The sequence below is a fragment of the Solanum dulcamara genome, chromosome 5, assembly GCF_947179165.1.
Source record: "Solanum dulcamara chromosome 5, daSolDulc1.2, whole genome shotgun sequence".
Lineage (NCBI taxonomy): Eukaryota > Viridiplantae > Streptophyta > Magnoliopsida > Solanales > Solanaceae > Solanum > Solanum dulcamara.
Window position 1 is genome coordinate 16,161,006 of NC_077241.1, and position 20,307 is coordinate 16,181,312.

At 33.6% G+C, this 20,307-nt stretch overlaps 1 protein-coding gene across 4 annotated transcripts in view; it reads right to left on the minus strand.

The window, feature by feature from the left end:
- LOC129889065 (probable RNA-dependent RNA polymerase 3) overlaps positions 1–18,866 on the minus strand; it is a 33,234-nt gene extending 14,368 nt beyond the window's left edge. The window contains exons 1-11 of one of the 4 annotated variants that reach the window (XM_055964180.1): positions 18,387–18,863; positions 16,744–16,978; positions 16,532–16,670; positions 11,046–11,120; positions 10,458–10,608; positions 8,031–8,238; positions 7,868–7,955; positions 7,625–7,768; positions 5,037–5,120; positions 4,885–4,941; positions 1,515–1,621 (exon numbers count right to left, since the gene is read on the minus strand). In XM_055964180.1, coding sequence (XP_055820155.1) covers positions 1,515–1,621; positions 4,885–4,941; positions 5,037–5,120; positions 7,625–7,768; positions 7,868–7,955; positions 8,031–8,238; positions 10,458–10,608; positions 11,046–11,120; positions 16,532–16,670; positions 16,744–16,978; positions 18,387–18,834 — 1,736 coding nt within the window. In that variant the 5' untranslated portion in view covers positions 18,835–18,863. Of the gene's footprint in view, positions 1–1,514; positions 1,622–4,884; positions 4,957–5,036; positions 5,121–7,624; positions 7,769–7,867; positions 7,956–8,030; positions 8,239–10,457; positions 10,609–11,045; positions 11,121–16,531; positions 16,671–16,743; positions 16,979–18,386 lie in introns of all 4 variants that reach the window. The other 3 variants (XM_055964178.1, XM_055964179.1, XM_055964181.1) reach the window with 3 other exon arrangements.
- Between the last annotated feature and the right edge of the window lie 1,441 nt (positions 18,867–20,307).

Sequence of the window (20,307 nt, forward strand, 5' to 3'; positions counted from 1 at the left end):
TATGCTTCCGTGGGCTGAATACTGGTACAACACTTCCCTCCAAACTTCAGCGGGCATGACACCTTTTGAGGCAGTCTATGGCCGCTAACCGACGTCTATAACTCGCTATGTCATGGGAGACAGTTCGAGTGATCTTGTGGAACAATTCTTGTTACAAAGGGATGAAGTTTTACAGTTGCTCAAGTTGAACTTGGCCAAGGCTCAGAAGCGTATGAAAGTTAATGCAGTTAAGGCACGCACTGACATCCAATTCCAAGTGGGAGATTGGGTCCATGCCAAACTCAAACCATATCGCCAACATTCGTTACGCTTGCAGCCTTCCCACAAACTTGGGCGCAAGTTTTTTGGACCCTTTCAGGTGCTCAAGAAAATAGGTGCAGTGGCTTACAAAATGGACCTTCCGGAGGCTGCGAAAATTCATCCTGTTTTTCATGTTTCATTGCTCAAACGTTGTATTGGACAGCCTGAGAATCAAGTGACTCCTCTACAATTGACTGACTCTAATTCTGATTTGCCACCACCATCTTTGAACCTTGAGACTGCCATCTTTGAACCTTGAGGACAAGGTTCTCAATTCGGAAGGGAGTAATGTTGTGGACCCACATTCTGTTGAGATGGATAACACGAGTGGGGCACCAAGGAGAAGCATGCGTATGAGGACTGCGCCTAAGAAATTAATTGATTATGTGGTGACTCGGGAAAATCACGTGAAGGACAACGCAGGTGCTGGGAGTTGGTATAAATAACTAAAATGAGGATGAGTTAAGAGTAGGCAACAAGTTATAGCAATTTCTTATTCTCACCCCTGTGTTCTTCTCATCCTCATCACCTTCTTTATCTTTATTAATGCTTTGTATTGTTTCTGTTTCCTTCAAGTCTCAGTTATATTGTAATCAAATTGGCAGTGTTTGTTTATAATATACTACTTGAGATCGTTACTGTTCCAGTACTCTTTCCCAAATCCAAGGAGAATTGAAAAGAAATTATTCTCTTTTGGTAAGTAAAGAGAAGAAAGAATAAATTATGAGTTCATATTTTATATTCTGAGAGAGAGCGGGAATCAGAGGGGGGGGGGGGGGGGGGGTCATCAAGTAAAAGATAATCCGTACAGGGTTGCACCCCCTTCAGCCAACTTTGCTGAATTACTTTAATATCTAAAACAAACAGACAGACATACAACACACACAACTGAATGGGGAAGCATAATATTTTCTAAGATTATTTTAGGATTAACTTTCAGAGGTTTATTAATAAGGGAACTGAGTTTGAATGAAAATTCAAAGCAGGGAACTAATGAGGATTAATGCTTAATGGAGGATTTTTAAATGGTAAGGCAAAGTTAAACATCACATAGAAGAATATATCAATCCACTCTTGTGCAAAATTTAACAGTAGTCAGCAATGTATCCAAAAGATAATGACTTTTTCCATATACAAAATTGTCCTATGTACTCAGAAAAAGTATTTTACTCAATTTTCAATGTGAATCAGTGCCCAGGAGATAAAGAGGATACCTGATTGAAACTATCTCCAATGAATTAAAAGTTGGTATACTTGAAATTGTTGAGTCTATCTCAGCCTTCACCATTGAGGGTCTAATATGAATTTTCCGTGATCCAATCTAAGAATTTGGATTGATGAAAAAGTGAGGCAATTATTGAAGACTAAATAGAAACACAAGAACCAACCAAATAAAGGGGGATAAAATTTCCACATAACAACAGTCTGATTTTTATCAATAAGAAAAAATTATCAAAAAGGTACCTAGGATTTTTATTTAGCTGGAATGTTAAAGTTCCAACACAGAAAACGTTATATATTGTAATAACTGGTCAAAGATGGAATTGCAATAGAAGATGTACAAGTCAAATGTGATTCTCCAATTAAACAAGGTAAACTAGGAGAGCCGCTTTGAAGGATAAGCTTCTAGCTAGAGGACATTAGGAAAACTGGATGAAAAACTAATAGGGCTCGCCGTAGCTTCTCTAGAAGTATTATTTTAACTAGTGCTGTCAAAAGACTATCAAAAACTTTAAGCAAGCACTTTTAAAAGTACTTTTTTTGAAAGCACTACCTGAAAAGTTCTAAACACAATGCTGACTTATTTTAAATTATCCAGCAAAATGGATTATCCAGAAAAGAAAATAACAACAATAACCAGCAAATTGCTCCACAAAGAATCAACTGCATGTGTATACTACAGTAACTTTATAAAAGCATTTATTTTACAGAACCAACTATAAGCAGAAGTTCTATTAGTTTTTTTTTTTCTTTTTTTAATAATTAAGAAATCCCGAGGACCACTGGCGCACAGTTAGGAACTCGATGGATAATGAGCCCTCCTTCTTCCGGTTTAATTTGATAGTGAAATAATTTTTTGAAGTGGTGCCTAACTTTTAGGCCTTGAGACAAACTTGAATAGCTTCAAATTGATTGTGGTCAAAACTGTTGGTCTTAACAAAAAGTTTACAACCTAAAATCAATATAAAACATTTTCTTTCAAACACTTGAAGAAGTACCATATCCTGACTAAAGCACTTATGTCTTTAGCATAACGCACTCCCAAAAGGGGCATTAGAATGAAATTAAATGGTGAAAATTTTATATCATCTATCATATTATATTGAAAGTGGGAAGCTCTCAACTTCAAAGTTGGATTATGATTTTGCCCCTAGAGTAAATCAAAATGTAATAAAACATCTAATTAAATATTAAATACTAATCATATTATCATATTATATTCATTAATTCATAATTATTTTATACTAAAAGTGGGAGCAACTAAAGTGAAAATTTAAATGAGTTAAAATATCCATATAAAACTGAAAGACATGTTTGTCATTCAATAAACTACAGTTCCAAAAACAATTTATGTAAAAAAGGGTAAATATACATCCTAATATAATTTTCAAAAATGAAAAAAGTTTTAAAAAAATTCAAATGTGAGAGATTAAGATGTCAGTTTTAGCAAGGTTGTTGATTTTCTCGAGTACACTGTATCTGAGCACTAAGCTTAATTAAAGCAATTTATTTCTTTTGAGTAATGGATACTAATGACTCTTAGCTATAATTTACTATTGTACATTAAAAATTGTAACCTTTCAAAGTGTAATGAGTAGAGCAATTAATATTCAAAACAAATTGTAACGGCAGTCATGTTAATGAACTATTTCAACGTGTAAGAAACCCAACAAATGCACAAGTTACGACTAATTTTTTAATAAATTGTCTCTCATCCGGCGAAAGAAACCCATCAGATATCCAATTATGATCAAACATCAGCTTATACAAAGAGAAGTGGAAATATAAAGTTGTAAATTCAAGAGAGGAAAGAGGCAGAGGGGAATAAGCTTTGCTTCACAACCGTTGAGTAGATGGAGTTAGAATCAGCTAAGGCCAAGCTTGAAGACAAAGAAATTTCACGAGGCAGAAGAAGCTGCATGCAGAGCAAGGATAACTAAGGTTGTAAATGTATTTATTAGAGTTTTTATATTTTTCCAACATTCTATTTTTTTCTATATTCGATTTGCAGAATTCTAAATAATATTTGGGCATATTTCATGGCATATAATAATACAATTACTTTTAAAATGATGATCCTTTGAGTATTTGATTTCTTATACACATTTATGATGCTGCCATGTGACCAGGAGGTCACGGGTTCAAGTCTTGGAAACAGCCTCTGGCAGAAATGCAAGGTAAGGCTGCGTACAATAGACCTTTGTGGTCGGGCCCTTCCCCGGACCCTGCGCATAGAGGGAGCTTAAGTGCATTGGGCTGCCCTTTTTATTTATGATGTCTAGTGACAAAAGTTGAATTGCAAAGAAGCCGGCTAGCTTTATTCCCGCCTCTACTTGAGGTATGCTCCTTACATAATTGCTCCAATCTTTTCTAACAATGATTTTGTTTTATATCACTACCTCTTTGGTATATCCGTGTCAATGCATGAAGATAATCGAGCAATTAGACGATTCTCAATTTTGTGAAACAAAATATTCCTTTGAGTAATTCATTATTGATAGATAAACAACTACATATATCAATTGATTCTTCCATCGTGTCAAATATTTCTTTAACTGCTTTGAATTATTAGAGAAGTCTGCAAGAAGATATACAATCTCTCAAGTTGGATATGTTTTTTATGTGGTGTCTTAATACTCTTAGATAAAGGGTACACGCGTAACGCATGTGGCGAGAGATTAGTTCTTATAAATGCAGCAAGTGCTCTGATAAACACATGGTTAAAGTATTTGAAAGAAAATAGGGGCATCAAATAAAATACCATGAACAACTCAATAGAAATCAAAACCTATCACATAGTCCAACCCGGGATAGGACAGAACATAAGCGTTGCACAAATGTGTGGCTAATTATAACTCGTATTCATTCTTTCAATAGTTTATCACTTCTTGGTTCAATAATAGATTTGTAATCTTCCATAACAAATTCTGAGTTTTTGATCATTATCCAATGATAAAATACAGGGATGCTACCTTTTTGATCAAATATTACTCGTAAAGAGATGATGGCAAGTTTTAAACTAAGGCAACCTCTTATTAAAACTTTCTTGGACATTTTCATGAACAATTCCTCCCTTCTCAAAGATTGCTTTTTAGATGTTGGAATTAGTTCAAACTTGATGCGCTTAGGAAATAAGAGTAACAGAGAAGAGTTTGTGGTACATCAATCAGGTATTCTTCAGTATTCGTCAAACAAATGAAATGCCCAAAGGCATATATAGGAACCTTCATATATCAAACATCCTTTCTTTGTTTTTTTTAGTGCATGATCTAGGACTTATGTGATACGACAAAGCTAAAAGAAAAAATGATCAGATACAGGATTAAACATATAGCATATCCTAATTGAAAGATGCAGAAATACCTTTCTATTAACAAGAAAAGTTCCCTTCACAGCACAACCGTTGAAGAACAAACGGCACTGCATCAACAAAGGCTTGGAGGAAGAACAATGAGATAATTAATGAAGCTTATTTTGGAAAATCAAGTATAATAGAGTATTCATAGATTAGTTACCGGTTCCCTATTCCAAGATACGCTTGCTCTTCTTTCTGCATTCACGTCATCAAGGTCCACCATATCAACAAAATTCTGAAAAAACTTATATGATTGATGAAGTTATACCAGCCCAAGAACGAAAAAATATCAGCATAGGCAAATGATGATGCACAATCCCAAAGAATTTTGAATAGTTGACATTTGCCATCTTATCCATATTCGTTTTCTTTATGTTTTGTAGTCTTAAAGTGATAATTCTAGCCAAAACTTCTGTAATATTGCCAGCTTTCAGATGTTGAAGTGTTGAAGATTCAAAAAAGCATCAAAGGAGAGGAAATAGAACAAAACCGTGCAAGATAGAAGCTTTTGGACTCAAGTGAAAGAAAGTAAGAATTTTGAAAAAGAGCAAAGGAAAGTGTGTCAGCACTTTATTGGGTTGGCCGCACTTTCTGGCAAAGAAATTGTGGAGCCAAAGCCAAGTAAAACGTGGACGCACTTGAAAGTGCAGGCCACACTTTTGGGCAAAATTTTAGATGGTGAAAATTTGACTAGCATGGAGAAATGTGGAAGACAAGAAGGAGAAAAGTGCCAGCACACTTTTAAGTGCACTCCGCACTTCTTGGTAAAAAATTTGGGAAGAAATTGGAGCAAAAAGTGTTGTCACACTTTAAAGTGGGACCGCACAAATTCATTGAAGAAAAATTCTGAAAGTGTGATCCACATTTACTTTGGCTGCAACACTTGGCACTTGAAAGGGGCATTTTTATCACAATTTTTAGACAACTATAAATAGTCTTTAGGTCATTTTCTTATGGAGCTTTTTGATCTTTTGCAGAAGCGGAGCAGTCATAGCTACTTTTGCAAGGTATTGAAGGATTTCACCGTAGAGCATCAATTTTCTTTCCTAATTACTCTTTAATTATGCCTTTCTTTTTCTTTCATCATGTATTTTTCATTTCTAGTATGAATAGCTAAACCCATTAGCTGGGTTGTATGAATACTAGTTATCTTGCTTATTATTACTTGGGTTGTGATTTATCTACTTTTTTACATGCTTATTTGTCAACTTAGTGGTTGCAAACACTAGATTAAGCTCTAAATATCTTTTCTTTGCTTGGAAGAGTGTAAATTGGATTGGGTTTTTAACAAGTAGCAAAAAATTGAATATATTAAGGAATTATTATGCTTTATTAATGGAATCGAACTAGGAATAGGGAGATACTTACTTGGTCTATCAATTGGGTCTTAATATTTTCCCTTGGGTTTGAAAGAACTTCTAGGGATTAGCTAGCTAGAGTTGGAAAATTCTAGTAAATAACTATCAATTAGATTATTTTCATTAATCCTATGTTTTTGAGCAAGATACTTGTGTTCATGAAGTAGCTATGCCATATTGAGGCTACAACCCCGGTCCATCCCTTAATTGGAAAACAAAACATTATTATTGCACTTTAACTGTTCGATTAAATTCCTAACTAAGAAAATAGTCTATTTTTAAATTTAATTACTCAACCAATCTTTTATTTGAAGAAAACTTGGGAAATTCACAAATTCACACACTCTTGGACACCTTGACATACGCGCACTCCTCATGGAATCCACCCCAACCTCTGTTGGGTTTATTATTGCTGCAGCTATACTACATTTCATTTTGAGGTGTAGGATTGGACAGGGACCAAATTTCTACTCAAATGGTCTCTTAAGTTTAAGGATGCTCCATTTTTGTCTTCCTCATATAACACTCAATAAATTTGGTTCTTGGTTTGAATCTCACCGTCACCCATATCAAAAGAAAAAAAAATTACATGCTTAGCCATGCAAACGAATTACACTCATACGTGAGGATGCATGCTGATGACATAATTAAGTAAATAAAAGTGTGATCTTTCTAATAGCTTAAATTTTTAGATGAGATGGTAACACTTTAAGAACAATGAAGAAAAATCAAAATGCTTTGGATGTAATGATAAAAATGAGCTATGATTCTTTATACTAAGATATTACCTCCTCGTTCCTAATTTATGTGGCACCATTTGACTAGGCACAAAGTTTAAGAAAGAAAGGAAGACTTGAAATTTATGGCCTAAAACAAACCTTGGACATTTGTGTGGCAATAAATGAATTTGTAAGAGTAAAATGGGAATTTTAAAGTTAATGTGTATCTGATTATAAAAAAGTGACATTCTATTAGAGACAGACTAAAAAAGGAAAGTCTGCCGCATAAATTGGTACGGGAGGAATAGATATTTGTAAGTCACCAAAGCTACAATTCATACAGAACTGCAAATTCAAATTGAAGTAGGAAAATGTTGAATCTCCACCTCTCAATGATTACAAATTAGTCATTTAGAATAAAATGCTCTTTAAACTCCTAAAAACAAAGGCTCCTCAACATTGTTTGTAGCTTATTAAAAATCAAGATTGTGCAAACATTTAAACCTTCATTTTGTAATCTTTAACCCTATTTTTGATTCAAGTATAACTTTCAAGTTTCCATTTTCTTTAGAAGATGCTCAGGGAAGCTCTGTATACGGCATTGAAACTTTAAATCTGCACACTTTCCAATTTCAGGGTTTCTATTCTATGAATAAAGAAATAATGCATACCTCATAATTTTCATCTTTTATAGATTCTGCTTTGGAAAAATCTTTGGGACAATACATAGCTAAATCTTCTGATATGAAACCAGTTCCATCAGTATGTATACACGGTTCACCATCTTCGGCATGAATAATACAACCATTTTCATCCTACAATTAATTGAAATAAAAGGATAAACGATTTGCTAGACATATTTACTAGAAAATCACAACAGGAAGTATAAATATATGAAAACAGAAAATTGCTACCCGACAAAGTATATCTTCAATTCTTTCAATGGTGACAGAAGCAAGATTCACTTGAAGCTTAATTGTCTTTGATAGAATCAATGAAAGCCTGCATATATGCATAATTTTACTATCGGCCAAGAAAGCTCAACAAATATTAAGTATGACTATCAAGGAGACCAACCTGGCTGCATATTTTGCCATATTAGAAACCATATGCACATGCATGAAATGACACCTTGCTTGACTGATTCTTTTGGTAGAAAATACATAGGATCCTCCATCATTGCAAGTATCAATGGACTCAAACCTAACAAAGTAGCATTTCAAGGAAGCTGTTTTTGTCTTCATCATAGCTGGGTTTTTCTTCTTCTCTTTATCATCTTTATACACTGCACAGGAACCATACTGTCAGAAAAGAATTAGAATGCAGCCAAAGTTTAGGATTATCAAGTGTAACAGCAATTATGACAATAATAACACTGACAATACTGAAAAGAATAATAATGGAAGTGTGACATGATGGGGACTATTGAAACTCGGGAGAAGCATTAAGAATTTCTATAGAATCATTAGAAATATTCTGTAAATGTAGTTATATTTATTAAAAAAAAATGAATAAGAGAACAATTAAAATATTGTGTGGAATATATTTAATGATTATGCCACAATAATTTGGAATATCAAGAATGATACCATTTTCCTTATTTCATAAACTCAAAGGAGTCCTCTTTTATGCGGCTAAAAATCATTTTCCACCGCAGTTCTTTTTTCATCTATTCAAGATTATAAGCTCAAGTGGAAGTCAAAAGAATCATTTAGAATATTGTGTAGAATACTCATTCCAAGAATCGGAAAACTTTCCCTATTTCATATTGCTCGAAATTCCTACATAAGCAATCTTTCTATTATGTTGATAACAATGAATTTCAAGTTTACACTAAGTTGCTTTTTCTCTTCTTTCAGAATTGCAATAATTATAGGGGTATCAAGCTAAGTCACACAATAAAAGTTTGGGAGAGGATGGTAAAGATGAGGATGAGGAGGGGTGTATCCATCACCGAGGACCAATTTGGATTCATGTCACGCGTTCGACTACAGAAGCCATACATCTCGTAAGGAGATTGATATAGTAGTATAGGGAGATGAAGAGAGACTTGCATATGGTGTTCATTGTCCTAAAAAAAACTTATGACAAAGTCTTGAATGTGATTCTCATGGCGATGTTTGGAGGTTAAAGGTGTACATAGGGCATATATTTGTGAAATTAAGGATATGTACAATGGAGCCAGGACCTGAGTGAGGATAGTGGGAGGAGACTCATATCACTTTCCAAGCGTAATGGGGTTGCACCAAAGTTCAGCTCTTAGTCTGTATCTATTAGCCTTGATGATGAATGAATTGACGCGACATATATAAGGAGAGGTGTCATAGTGTATGTTATTTGCAGATGACACAGTTTTGATTGACAAGACACACGACAAAATTATCTATAGGCTGGAGGGTTAGAGACAGACCTTGGAGTCTAAAGGGTTCTAGTTGAGCAAGACTAAAATAGAGTACTTAGAGCGCAAGTTCATCAACGTAACCCACAAGGCAGATGTAAAAGTTAGGATTGAAACTCAAGTCATCCCTAAGAAGGAAAGTTGAAGTATCTAGGGTAAATAATCCAACAAAATAGGGAGATAGATGATGATATTACACATTGTATTACAGTGGGGTGGATGAAATGGAAGTTTACATCCGATGTTTTGTAATAAGAATGTACCACCAAGCCTTAAAAATAAGTTTTATAAAGTGGTGGACAAACTAGTTATGTTGTATAGAGGTGTGTTGACCGATCAAGAACTCGCGCGTCCAAAGATGAGAGTAGCAGAAATGAGAATGTTGAGAGAGATGTGTGGCATACTAGGAGAGAGAGCATCAAGAATGAAGTTATTCAGGACTAGGTGGGAGTGGCCTATGTTTTAGACAAGATGAGAGAGGCAAGGTTGAGATGGTTTGGATGAGTGAAGAGAAGATGTGCAGATGCCCCAGACAGGAGGTGCCAGAGGTTGGCTATAGTGGTAAATGTAGATTTAGAGGTAGACCAAAGAAATCATGAGGAGAGGTGATTAGACAAGACATGAGTCACCTATATCTGACCTAGGACGTAACCCTAGATATGAAGATATGGAGGTCAGGATTAAGGTAGAAATTTTGAAGGTAGTCAAGCATTGTTTAGTTCACTTATCAGTATTTGTTGCTTCATTTGCTTCAGTTATCGTGTTATTTGTTGTTGCTACTTGTTTTGTCTTCTTAATTGTTTTCAACATGGCTTCTTCGCTATTGTATTTGCTTAACATACTTGATTTGTGACATACTTACTCGGCTCAAGGGACTATCGGAAATAGTCTCTCTACCTTCACAAGGTAAGGGTAAAGGTTGCATACACTCCACCTCCCCAGACCCCACTTGTGGGATTACACTAGGTATGTTGTTTGTTTTTTCTCTTTTGTTATTTTTAAAAGAACCAAAATGAAATTTCAAGAAAACATACCAATAACAAGTTAAAGTACAATATACAAAAAGAAGAGAATTTCATAAATCAAGGAAAAGAATAAAATGTTACCAAAAAAACGGTAACGTCTCAAGCCAACAAGAATGCCTTCCTCGACAATTAAATTGGCACAACTTGTATCTTCAACAAATTTGACAATCAGTACATTGTCATCTCCCAGGGCTCTCTGTAAGTGAGTCCTTGTTGTGTTCAAGTATGGACCCTGGATAATTCAAAGCCAAATAATTTGATTAATGTCAAACCAGGAACTAGGAAATGTAAGCTTAAGAATACAAGGACATGTGAATTAGAAACTATCATATTTTATGCTACACAGAAATCCTAAAGCCAAAACTGATTGTCACTGAATACAATAAAATCTCTTAAAAACTGAAAAGAAATAAGATAAAGGTCTTTTGTCACAAGTAAAAATAAGAAAAATATTCTAATTTGACAACAATATATAAAGAAACAAATTGCCATACTGCTAGAGAAACAATTTCTCTTTTTTATTTCTATGCTCAGTATGCAAAAGTTCTTCAAACGCTGGCAATACTCCCCCTAACAATTAATTGGAAAAGAGGATTCAGATGTAAGGCGGTAGGGATTGCAATGTAAATGATCCATGAAAAAGAGTGACCACAGATTGGCAATACAAACCTTGAAGGTACAGTATCCATTCTGCTTAATGTGGCAATAGTAGATATGTGTCTTTCTGCAATTCCAGTCTAAGTACTGCAATGACGAAGAAGATCTGTAAAACAAGGTGCTCAGCATCACCTAAGACATACTTAGGATAAGGTTACTCCACAAAATAGATGAAAGAATAAGCTGACACAATTACATATCTTTCCGCACTACCTTCACCACAGGTACAACTTATGTATGTTGTCTCTACCAATTAGCAAGTGGGAAATAGAGAGAGAGAGAGATGGTTTAGCTTATAAAGCCATGCAGATTTACAATTCCATTAGATGTGCATTTTGTCTCTAACTAGATTGACCTTGAATCTAGTTCATAAAAAACACTCTCCTCTTTCCATTTTTTGGCCTATCCTTTAATATTTTGGGCTGTCCCAAAACTATGACCGACCTAGAGTATCAAGAAGGTACTGCAAAAATAACATCAAGTGATTACAAAGATGTATACACAATTACCAATATCAGAGAATCAAAACACTTAAAAAGACGGATATGTTTTCTATCATTCTGTTCCTGCACCAAAAGTATAAATTTTGTAAGCATATGTTTTCCACAAATGATATACTTCCTCCTTTGCAATTTGTTTGTCTGGTTTGGACTTGACATGGAGTTTAAGAAAGTAAAAAAGACTTTTAAATATTGTGGTCTTAAAAGGAATATGCTGAATGTACCAAAATGCCCTTCAATCTTATGGTCTTGAACATACTATGTTGAAAGTAAGAATTAAATAGTTGCCAAAAAAGGAAAGACGCATTCTTTTTTAAACGGGCTGAAAATGAAAGTAAGATAAACAAATTGAAACAGAGGGAGTATGTAGTTTTTGATCTTTAAAGAACCCCTTATTGCTTTCAAGAAAAATAGTCCATATGATGCAAAGAGGGATGGTTCTCCAGACCTGCATACTTTAAACTTCATTCTGCCCAGTTTCTGATTTTGTCAGCTTTCTAACACTCCTTTGACAGCTTGAGGCATCAGCCATTGCACACCACATATGTTAAGAAAAGATCTCATACTTATCTTATTTGTCAGCAATATGGTGAGTTAAGCTCTTCGCATACAGAGAACATAGCAGAACCTTATGGTGTGGGAGTATGGAGATCAATTAGAAGCTTGTGGCCACAAATGGAGGCAACCTTATATATCAACGCGGGAAGTGTCACTAAAACAAAATTTTGGAAGGATTTTGGATAGAACAATCTCTCTTAGGGATCTCTTCCCAAATATTTTTCAAATTTGTGATCATCCTGATGCTAATGTAAGTGATTGCTGGACTGAAGAATGACGGGATTTAGTTTTTAGAAGACTTCTCCATGATTGGGAGGTGGAAAGGGTGGCAGAGTTATAAGGGATGCTAGGTGGAGTGATCATAAACGCAAATGCCACAGACAGGACGTTGTGGAAGCACAGCAAAGATGGCCTTTTCTCAGTCAGTAGTGTTTACAGAAGAGGCCTCCAGGTGATGGCTGGGAGACCAAAACAGCTCTGGAAATATTTGTGGAAGGACATCCCTACAAAAGTGAAATGTTTCACTTGGCTAGTGATAAAGAGAGCATGTTTAACACAGAAAGTACTTCAGAAGAAGGGTAGACTGATAGTCCAGGGTAATCACTTATTCTTGCATTGTAATTTCACTGGTCAAATCTGGAATTTAATTCTCAGCATCTCCAGTGTTAACTGGACTATGCCAGAACATACATCAGAGGTGCTAAAATATTGGTTTAGGATAGGAGGCAGCAGGAGTCAAAAGAGATGGTGGAGGTTAATACCATCATGACTATGGTGGTCAGTATGAAGGGAAAGAAATGGTAGGTGTTTTGAAGATAGATCCAGTTCCATACACAAGGTTAAATGGAATTGTATAATATCTTTACTTTTTTGGTGTATACAACTGTGTATAGTAGATATAGAGCAGATTTTACACTTCAGAGGAAGCTTGTAATTACCATTTTTTGGTGGTGGCCAGCATATCCTTATAGCTGAAGAATACAATGTTTACCAGTTTCAAAAAATAATTCTTTGGCTTCTTCACACACAAAAAAGTATTGCATTATGAAAAACAACCTCTCTACCCCACAAAGGTGGGATAAGGTCTACGTATACCCTACCCTCCCTAGACCCCACTTGTGGGATCACACTAGGTATGTTGTTGTTACATTAGGGCTTGTTTAGAAAGCCACAATGGAATTGGGATTTGGTGTAATTGGTGTAATTACACTCTTTTGACATGTTTGGTAAGCCAAGTAATTCTTTGGCATGAGAGAAATTGAGTGTAATTGAGGGAGAGTAATTACACTCTTCAATTCTCTGGGAAGGATAAGGAATTGGTGTAATTACATAATATTTTTTAATAGTACCTTTTTAAATATATTTTTATTTGGAATACCAAAACATTTTTTCTTTCTTTTTTATTTGGACATTTTCACTTCTACAAAAAAGCAAAAAAAAAAAAAAAGGAATTTGCACCTATTGTACTTGGTTTATCTTGAAAAAATGTATTTTCAATTATTTGGCTTTAATCTCTTTCTTGAATGTTTATATGTTCGCTTTTTTCTTTCCCTTTTTATTTTCGGGTGGTGTATGGGACTGCTTCTTGGTGTCTTGATTATTCCACGGGTTGGCTAATAGCTTGTAAGTCCATTTCATCAAACCTTACAAAAGTTATTTCATCAAATACTCCAAAATGCTTAATAATTATTTTAGCTTAAAAGTACTTAAATTAAATCAAAACTGACGAAGCTAAGGCACATAAGATTTGAAGTTACGAAGCTATCATGATAAGTTAAATAATATTCTTGGCACAATAAATTTCATTTATTTTGTTTGTCATTGTCTCCAGGAGAAAAGTTTGTATTCATTAATTAATTGAAGTAATAATATTAATTATTTAAAATTTGATTTTTAAAATTTAACTGTATAATTACATTTGTCCAACCAAACAGGGCAATGAAAATTACACTGTAATTACACTCTAACAAACAAACAGGTCATTGTAATTACTGAATTGTGTAATTAGCAGGCTATGTAATTACCACCTAGTAACTACACCAATTCCAATTACCAGGTGACTTTCCAAACAAACCCTTACGAAAAACCTTCCATTTGCAGCATATCCTCGGTTATAACTGCAATTCAACCAAAATAGGTGAACTTAGGTGGTGCTCTAGTTACACCCAACATTTTTCATGGTCAAGTTAAATCTCCCGTGTCCTGCTTGTTTCTGCAAAAGGATATAGCTAATCTTCATAGATAAAGTGCTATCTTTGTTAGCTGTCCAGATCTGAGAATTCCACCTGTTAACATCGATAGATACAGATTCCAAAATATGTAATAAGTGACTAATCTCATCCAGCTCCCAACCATGGGAATTCTCCTAAAGTTGAACTGCCACCTTGAGTTAGTATAACAATTAGCCACTGTACAGTATTTGTTAAAAGAAAATTGTATCAAATCTTTCTCCACCCATAACGGCACAGTAAATATCCAATATTCAACCACGGAATGTCGGAATCAATAGATGTCGGAAGCTTTATGCCCGTGAATTTAACACAGATTCTAACCCATCTCATATAGGTTCTATGTCTACTATCATCATCTATTCCAAAAAGACTCCCAAGCGATCACCTATCATCTTAAAGATACTTTGTGACCATAAATGGGTCAGGAAACTGAACAACTTGATCCAAAAATTGCTTGGTCTGTTATTCTCCAGGTGAAAGACACTGATCAGAGACCACCACACTACCACCATTCCAGGCAAAGTTCTCCTGTAGGAAAACCGTCTTCCCATTTTGATTCTCTGTGCATCCACCCTACATAGGAATTCAAACAGCAAATACCCTCCAGCTAACCCTTTAATTTCAACATCGGCAGGAACTCTCCATATTTTATCTATCCATTGCTATAATCAAATGCAACTGGGGGAACCAAATCATTGCTTTCAAAGGACCTACTCAAGCATTAATGAAGCTATTCTATTCTGTTTTTGGGAACGCTATTATCAATCTTAAACTGGTTCAACTCTAATTTTTCATCTTCAGGATTTTAGTGTTGTCTTTAGGCCATGCCTTAATTTGAGCTACCTGAGGATAATTCTTTTTCTTTTCGTGAGGTAATCATTCTCAAATTTGTTAAATACATTTTCCACAAATTTGTCATTTTTCATTACAAGATCAACCCGATATTATCATCGATTGTGTTTATTTAAGTTCTATTACATATTAAATACCACCAAAAGTTTCAAAGCCACACTTTCACATTTCTTTATATGATTATATTACTTATACTCTTAAGTTACACAAGTACTCTAGATTCTTGCGAAAGGATCTTCATGATCCACACACCCATTTGCACGTAAATGTCAAAGGAAGTGGTGAAGGATCCAAGTAACATATCTTCTTCTACACTTCTACAATTGAAAAAAACATGGCACTGCATGTTCCTCACAAATATTAACAACTAATATCATCTGCATATTGAGGTTGTTGAGTTGCTTTGATCCTTTATTTTTCAAAAAAAAATAAAAGCTTTTGAATGTATTCTTTATTGTACTCTTCAAAACACAAAAGTCAGAGTATGGCTCCTTGCTTTCTTCAACAGGTGCTAGATAATTTTATCTTTAAGCTTCCTTTTAATAACCATGGCAGATTATAAGAAGCAACCAAATTAGGATAAAATAAGTTGCTAACAGAGTAAGAAAATAAAAAGGGTAGCCCAGTGCACTAAAGCTCCCACTATGCGCAGGGTCCGGGGAAGGGCCCGACCACAAGGGTCTATTGTACGCAGCCTTACCTTGCATTTCTACCAGAGGTTGTTTCCAAGGCTTGAACCTGTGACCTCCTGGTCACATGGCAGCAACTTTACCAGTTACTCCAAGGCTCCCCTTCAAGTTGCTAATAGAGTAATTATCAAATATATAAAACCATAAAAAAAAATCCATACATAAAAGATGCACTTGAGCAATGACAAAAGAAAAAAAGATCGAAGGTTAGAAACACTGTGTTAATTAAAAAAGAAGGGAAAATTACGTGAATAAACAAACATATACTAGTTAATTAGTTAACATAGCTATAGTTGAGCTAATTTACAATTTGTCACTAACATTTAGCATTAATTACAGTACGAGTTTGTATAATTCGCATGTTTGGATAATTCGAAATTTGTATAACTTTTGTATAATGTAATTTTGTATAATATAATTTGTATAACTGTTTAAAATTCAGATGTTTGTGTTTGTATAAATTCGTTATTTTGAGTTTATACAAAATTAGCTCAACCATCCTCTAATTATACAAACCCGCGAATTATACAAACAAGGCAGCTTAAACTATAGCTACAGCCCGTAAATATACAAACTATAGCTAAGGAGCCTAATAAAGTTTATTAGAGTGATTATTTGCGAAATTTCCCTTTAAAAAAATGAATCGCCTTTGAGGAGAGGTTATGTACCTTTGATCTATCTGACTCAGCATAACATACTTTTCCAAAAGCATTCCAAATTTCTGATTCAAAATCAATCATGGGAAGATTTTTCTTTCTTACAATATCATCAGCAATTTGAGGGGATATAATATCTTCCAACTTTTTGCTGTCAACAGCAGAGATTCTAGTCATACATTAGTAAGTTATTCCAGTAAGAGTAGTAAGCTATTGGGACTAACCTTCCAATGTAGCTCAGTACCAAAAACAATTTTCTGAATTCAAGTTCATTGAGGACCATCAACTGTTGGCTGACATTAAGTGAGGTTCTTCTACAATTAGATTCAGGCTCTTGGTGAAATGATAACTGGCGAGCAACTTTCTGAGGGCTTCCACAGGCCAAGGAGCCCATCTCATGCTTTGATTTAGAAGGACTTTCACCTTTAAAAGAACTTTCACCTTGTACACGTTTACCCTCTAAGCATAGAAAATACAAACATATAATAAGAGGGTGTTTGGCTAAGCTTATAAGCTGATCAAACTAGCTTATAAGCACTTTGTAGCTGATCCATGTGTTTGGTAAACACCAAGGGGTCGTTTGGTTTGAATACGAGTTATGATGAGATTATTTCTTATTGACTGTTTGGTTTTTGTATTCAAAATAATATGCATTGCATAAATTTTAAGAACAAGTTATTTGTTTACAAAAATACATGTTACTCTATTTTTAGTTTTTTATATTTTTTTTGCAAGATTTAGTTATTCATACTTAAAATAAACTTTCATCTTGTTTAACTTAAATATTTTTGTGTGTGCATTCCCATGATGGCTACCGTATGTATTTGAAAATAAAACTTTCATCTTATTTTTCCTTAAAATACAATTTCCGTCTTAAGTCTGTAAAAGTAAAAGAGGAATTATTATTTATATTACTTCATTTAAATGCATATCACTCTTAAATTGTAAAATACTAAAATTATCTTCATTTTAATTGATATTATAAGATACAAGCTTTCAAGTGACTAAAAGAATATATAATTTAAAATATGTAATTCGGTAGTAGAGAAATCAAAATATGAATAAACATAAGAATTAGTTAAATAAATTCACAAATAAAAATTATATTTATATAGTATTATTTTTTAATAGAAAAATATGAAGAATATCATAAAAATAATGAGTAGTAAAGGTTGTGAATATTTTTATGCGTGATATTTAAAATAATGTGAATATACATGAATGTGAAAAGTGATGTATAAAAAGATTTTAAAGGAATATCTTAGTCATTTTACTTATTTTATCTAGAGATTACTATACTATCCAAGGGGAGAGATAACTTATCCCACTACTAGTTATTAATTTTGAGATAACTTATCCTGGACTTGCCGACCAAACAACAAATTAAGCAGGAGCATAATTTAATCCCAGGACTGTTTAATATTATCGTGGACACCAATCGACCCCCAAGTGTTTATAAGCCAAGTCCATATAAACCAGATCAGTCAAAAGTATGGTTTTTCAGCATCTAAGTAATTTTCATTTAACCAAATATTTTACGATTTTATCCTTAATACCTATTCCAATTATCGACATATCTTTTTCAAAACAGAACTTCTTACTTTCTCTTCCCATGTATACATTTAAATTTATAATTTATTACAAATATTTTAAGATATTTTAGTCCTTCTAACAACCAAAAACAACTTCATCAACACCTTTTTAGCAAAAACATCAACTGCATGTAAAGATTATTCACACAATCAATTTCAGCACTTAAAAATGTTTTTCAAAACTTAAAACTTATCAATTATTTACAATCAGCTAATACAAAGGGACTCTTAGTTAGTTAATGACAAAAAAAATTAAAATTAGAGAAAATTAGTACCTGGAGATGGAAAGAGAAGAGGCGAAGAAGTGCGTTTGAGTGGACTACTGAAGGGGCTAGATGAGAGACATTCCGGGTAGCGATCGATCAAGTAAACAAGAAAAGCAGAGAGAGTTTTCTTGATAGGACGAGATGATATGATTTTGAGTATTTCTAATGACCCTTTTTCGCCGATAGAACCAAGCCTCCTTCTAATGCCAGCATCCGGTGGTTTTTGGCACTGCTCGCTGCAGATTTTCTCGAGCATCGTTTCTACAGAGTATGGCAAAGGTGCTTCCAGTATACATGGAGGAACATCAATTTCTTCTTCAAATGGGTCACTCATTTTCCTAGACCCAAAAAAAAAAGTAGGAAGCCTTGGGGTGATCAAATCACTGGTGACTCTCTTAAACAAAAGATTATAATGTTTCCCGCTTTTTGGCAAAGAAAGAGTAAAGGAGAGATTCATCTTCTTTTCCTCTTTTGTATTGTCATTTCAAAACAAAAGTACTACTGTACCACCTACACTTGCAAGTTAAATGTCGTACAAGGAAAGTGGGGAAAATAAGGTAAAAGGACCTTTGATACTTAAATGAAAGATAAGGGATTTGTATTTTTTTTTATTATAAATTTTTAATTAGATGTTAATTATGAAGAGATGGGGTTGAATTAGAATATTTAAAAGTTTAGGGTAAAAATTAAAAGATCAAAAACTTTTAATAAAACCCTAATTTTCATTCATTTACTCCACTTTTTTAAACTTATGTTCTCTATTTCCTTCTTCTCTTCTCTCTTCTGTTCTTCATTTCCCTCCTCTCTTCTATTCTCTTTTTTTCATTTTTTAAACGCTCTTGTTTCTTTTTCTTTCATCTTCTTCTTCCTTAACTTCTTTACTTTTTTTCTTCTCCGTTTTTCCCTTTCTTTTTAAACTTTTTGTGTTTTCATCTTCTTTTTCTTCGGATGTTGTCATTCTCATTTACTCCGATTTGATTGTGAAAATTATATTAAAAAATTGATGAAAAGAAAAGAGAACAGAAGAGAGGATATGTTGTAAATGTTTATATAAATATGAGTTGTTCAAGCAACTAAGAAGATATTTAAACAACCAAAAGTTGTTTAGTTCAAACAACCAGAAGATATTTAAACAACCCTAAATTGTTTAGTTCAAACAACAGAAGTTGTTTAAACAACCAAAAATTATTTAAACAACCAAAAGTTGTTTAGTTCAAACAATCAGAAGATATTTAAACAACCCTAAGTTGTTTAGTTCAAACAACCAGAAGTTGTTTAAACAACCAAAAGTTGTTTAGTTCAAACAATCAGAAGATATTTAAACAACCCTAAGTTGTTTAGGTGTTTTTTACAACCCTCTTATATGTTGGACCTATTTGTAAATAACAAAACTTTGGGGTGTATAAAAATATTCTTTTTTAAATTAGCATAACTCATTAATACTTAATTATACTAGAGTCCCTTTTACCCAATTTTTAAAACTTGTGTCCTATATCCTCAAATAGATAACTCAAAAGTCTCTTTTAATTAAAATCCCCAGGAAAGTGATACTACTTGACCAAAATAACCCAAATAGTCCCGAAGCTATTGGACTAGGTTTAAGTCACTCCCTTATGCCTAAATCTAAACATTATTAAAAGTAATCCCTCGTGAAAAAATTTTGATAGAGTGTATAAGAATTTATTTATTTATATTTATTTTCTATATTATATTAAAAATATGAAGATTTTTAAAATATTAATTAATTTTTTTTTCTTCATTAAAAACTTTGCTTTAAATAAAATCGTATTTTCACTATTTTTTTCCAATTATTATATTATTATTTTAATAATATTTAGTATTGATTATAATAAATATAATAATTAAATGGAAAAGATTTTCTTATTATGATTAAATTCCTAGCTGATGTAAAAAAAGAAATTCTCCAACT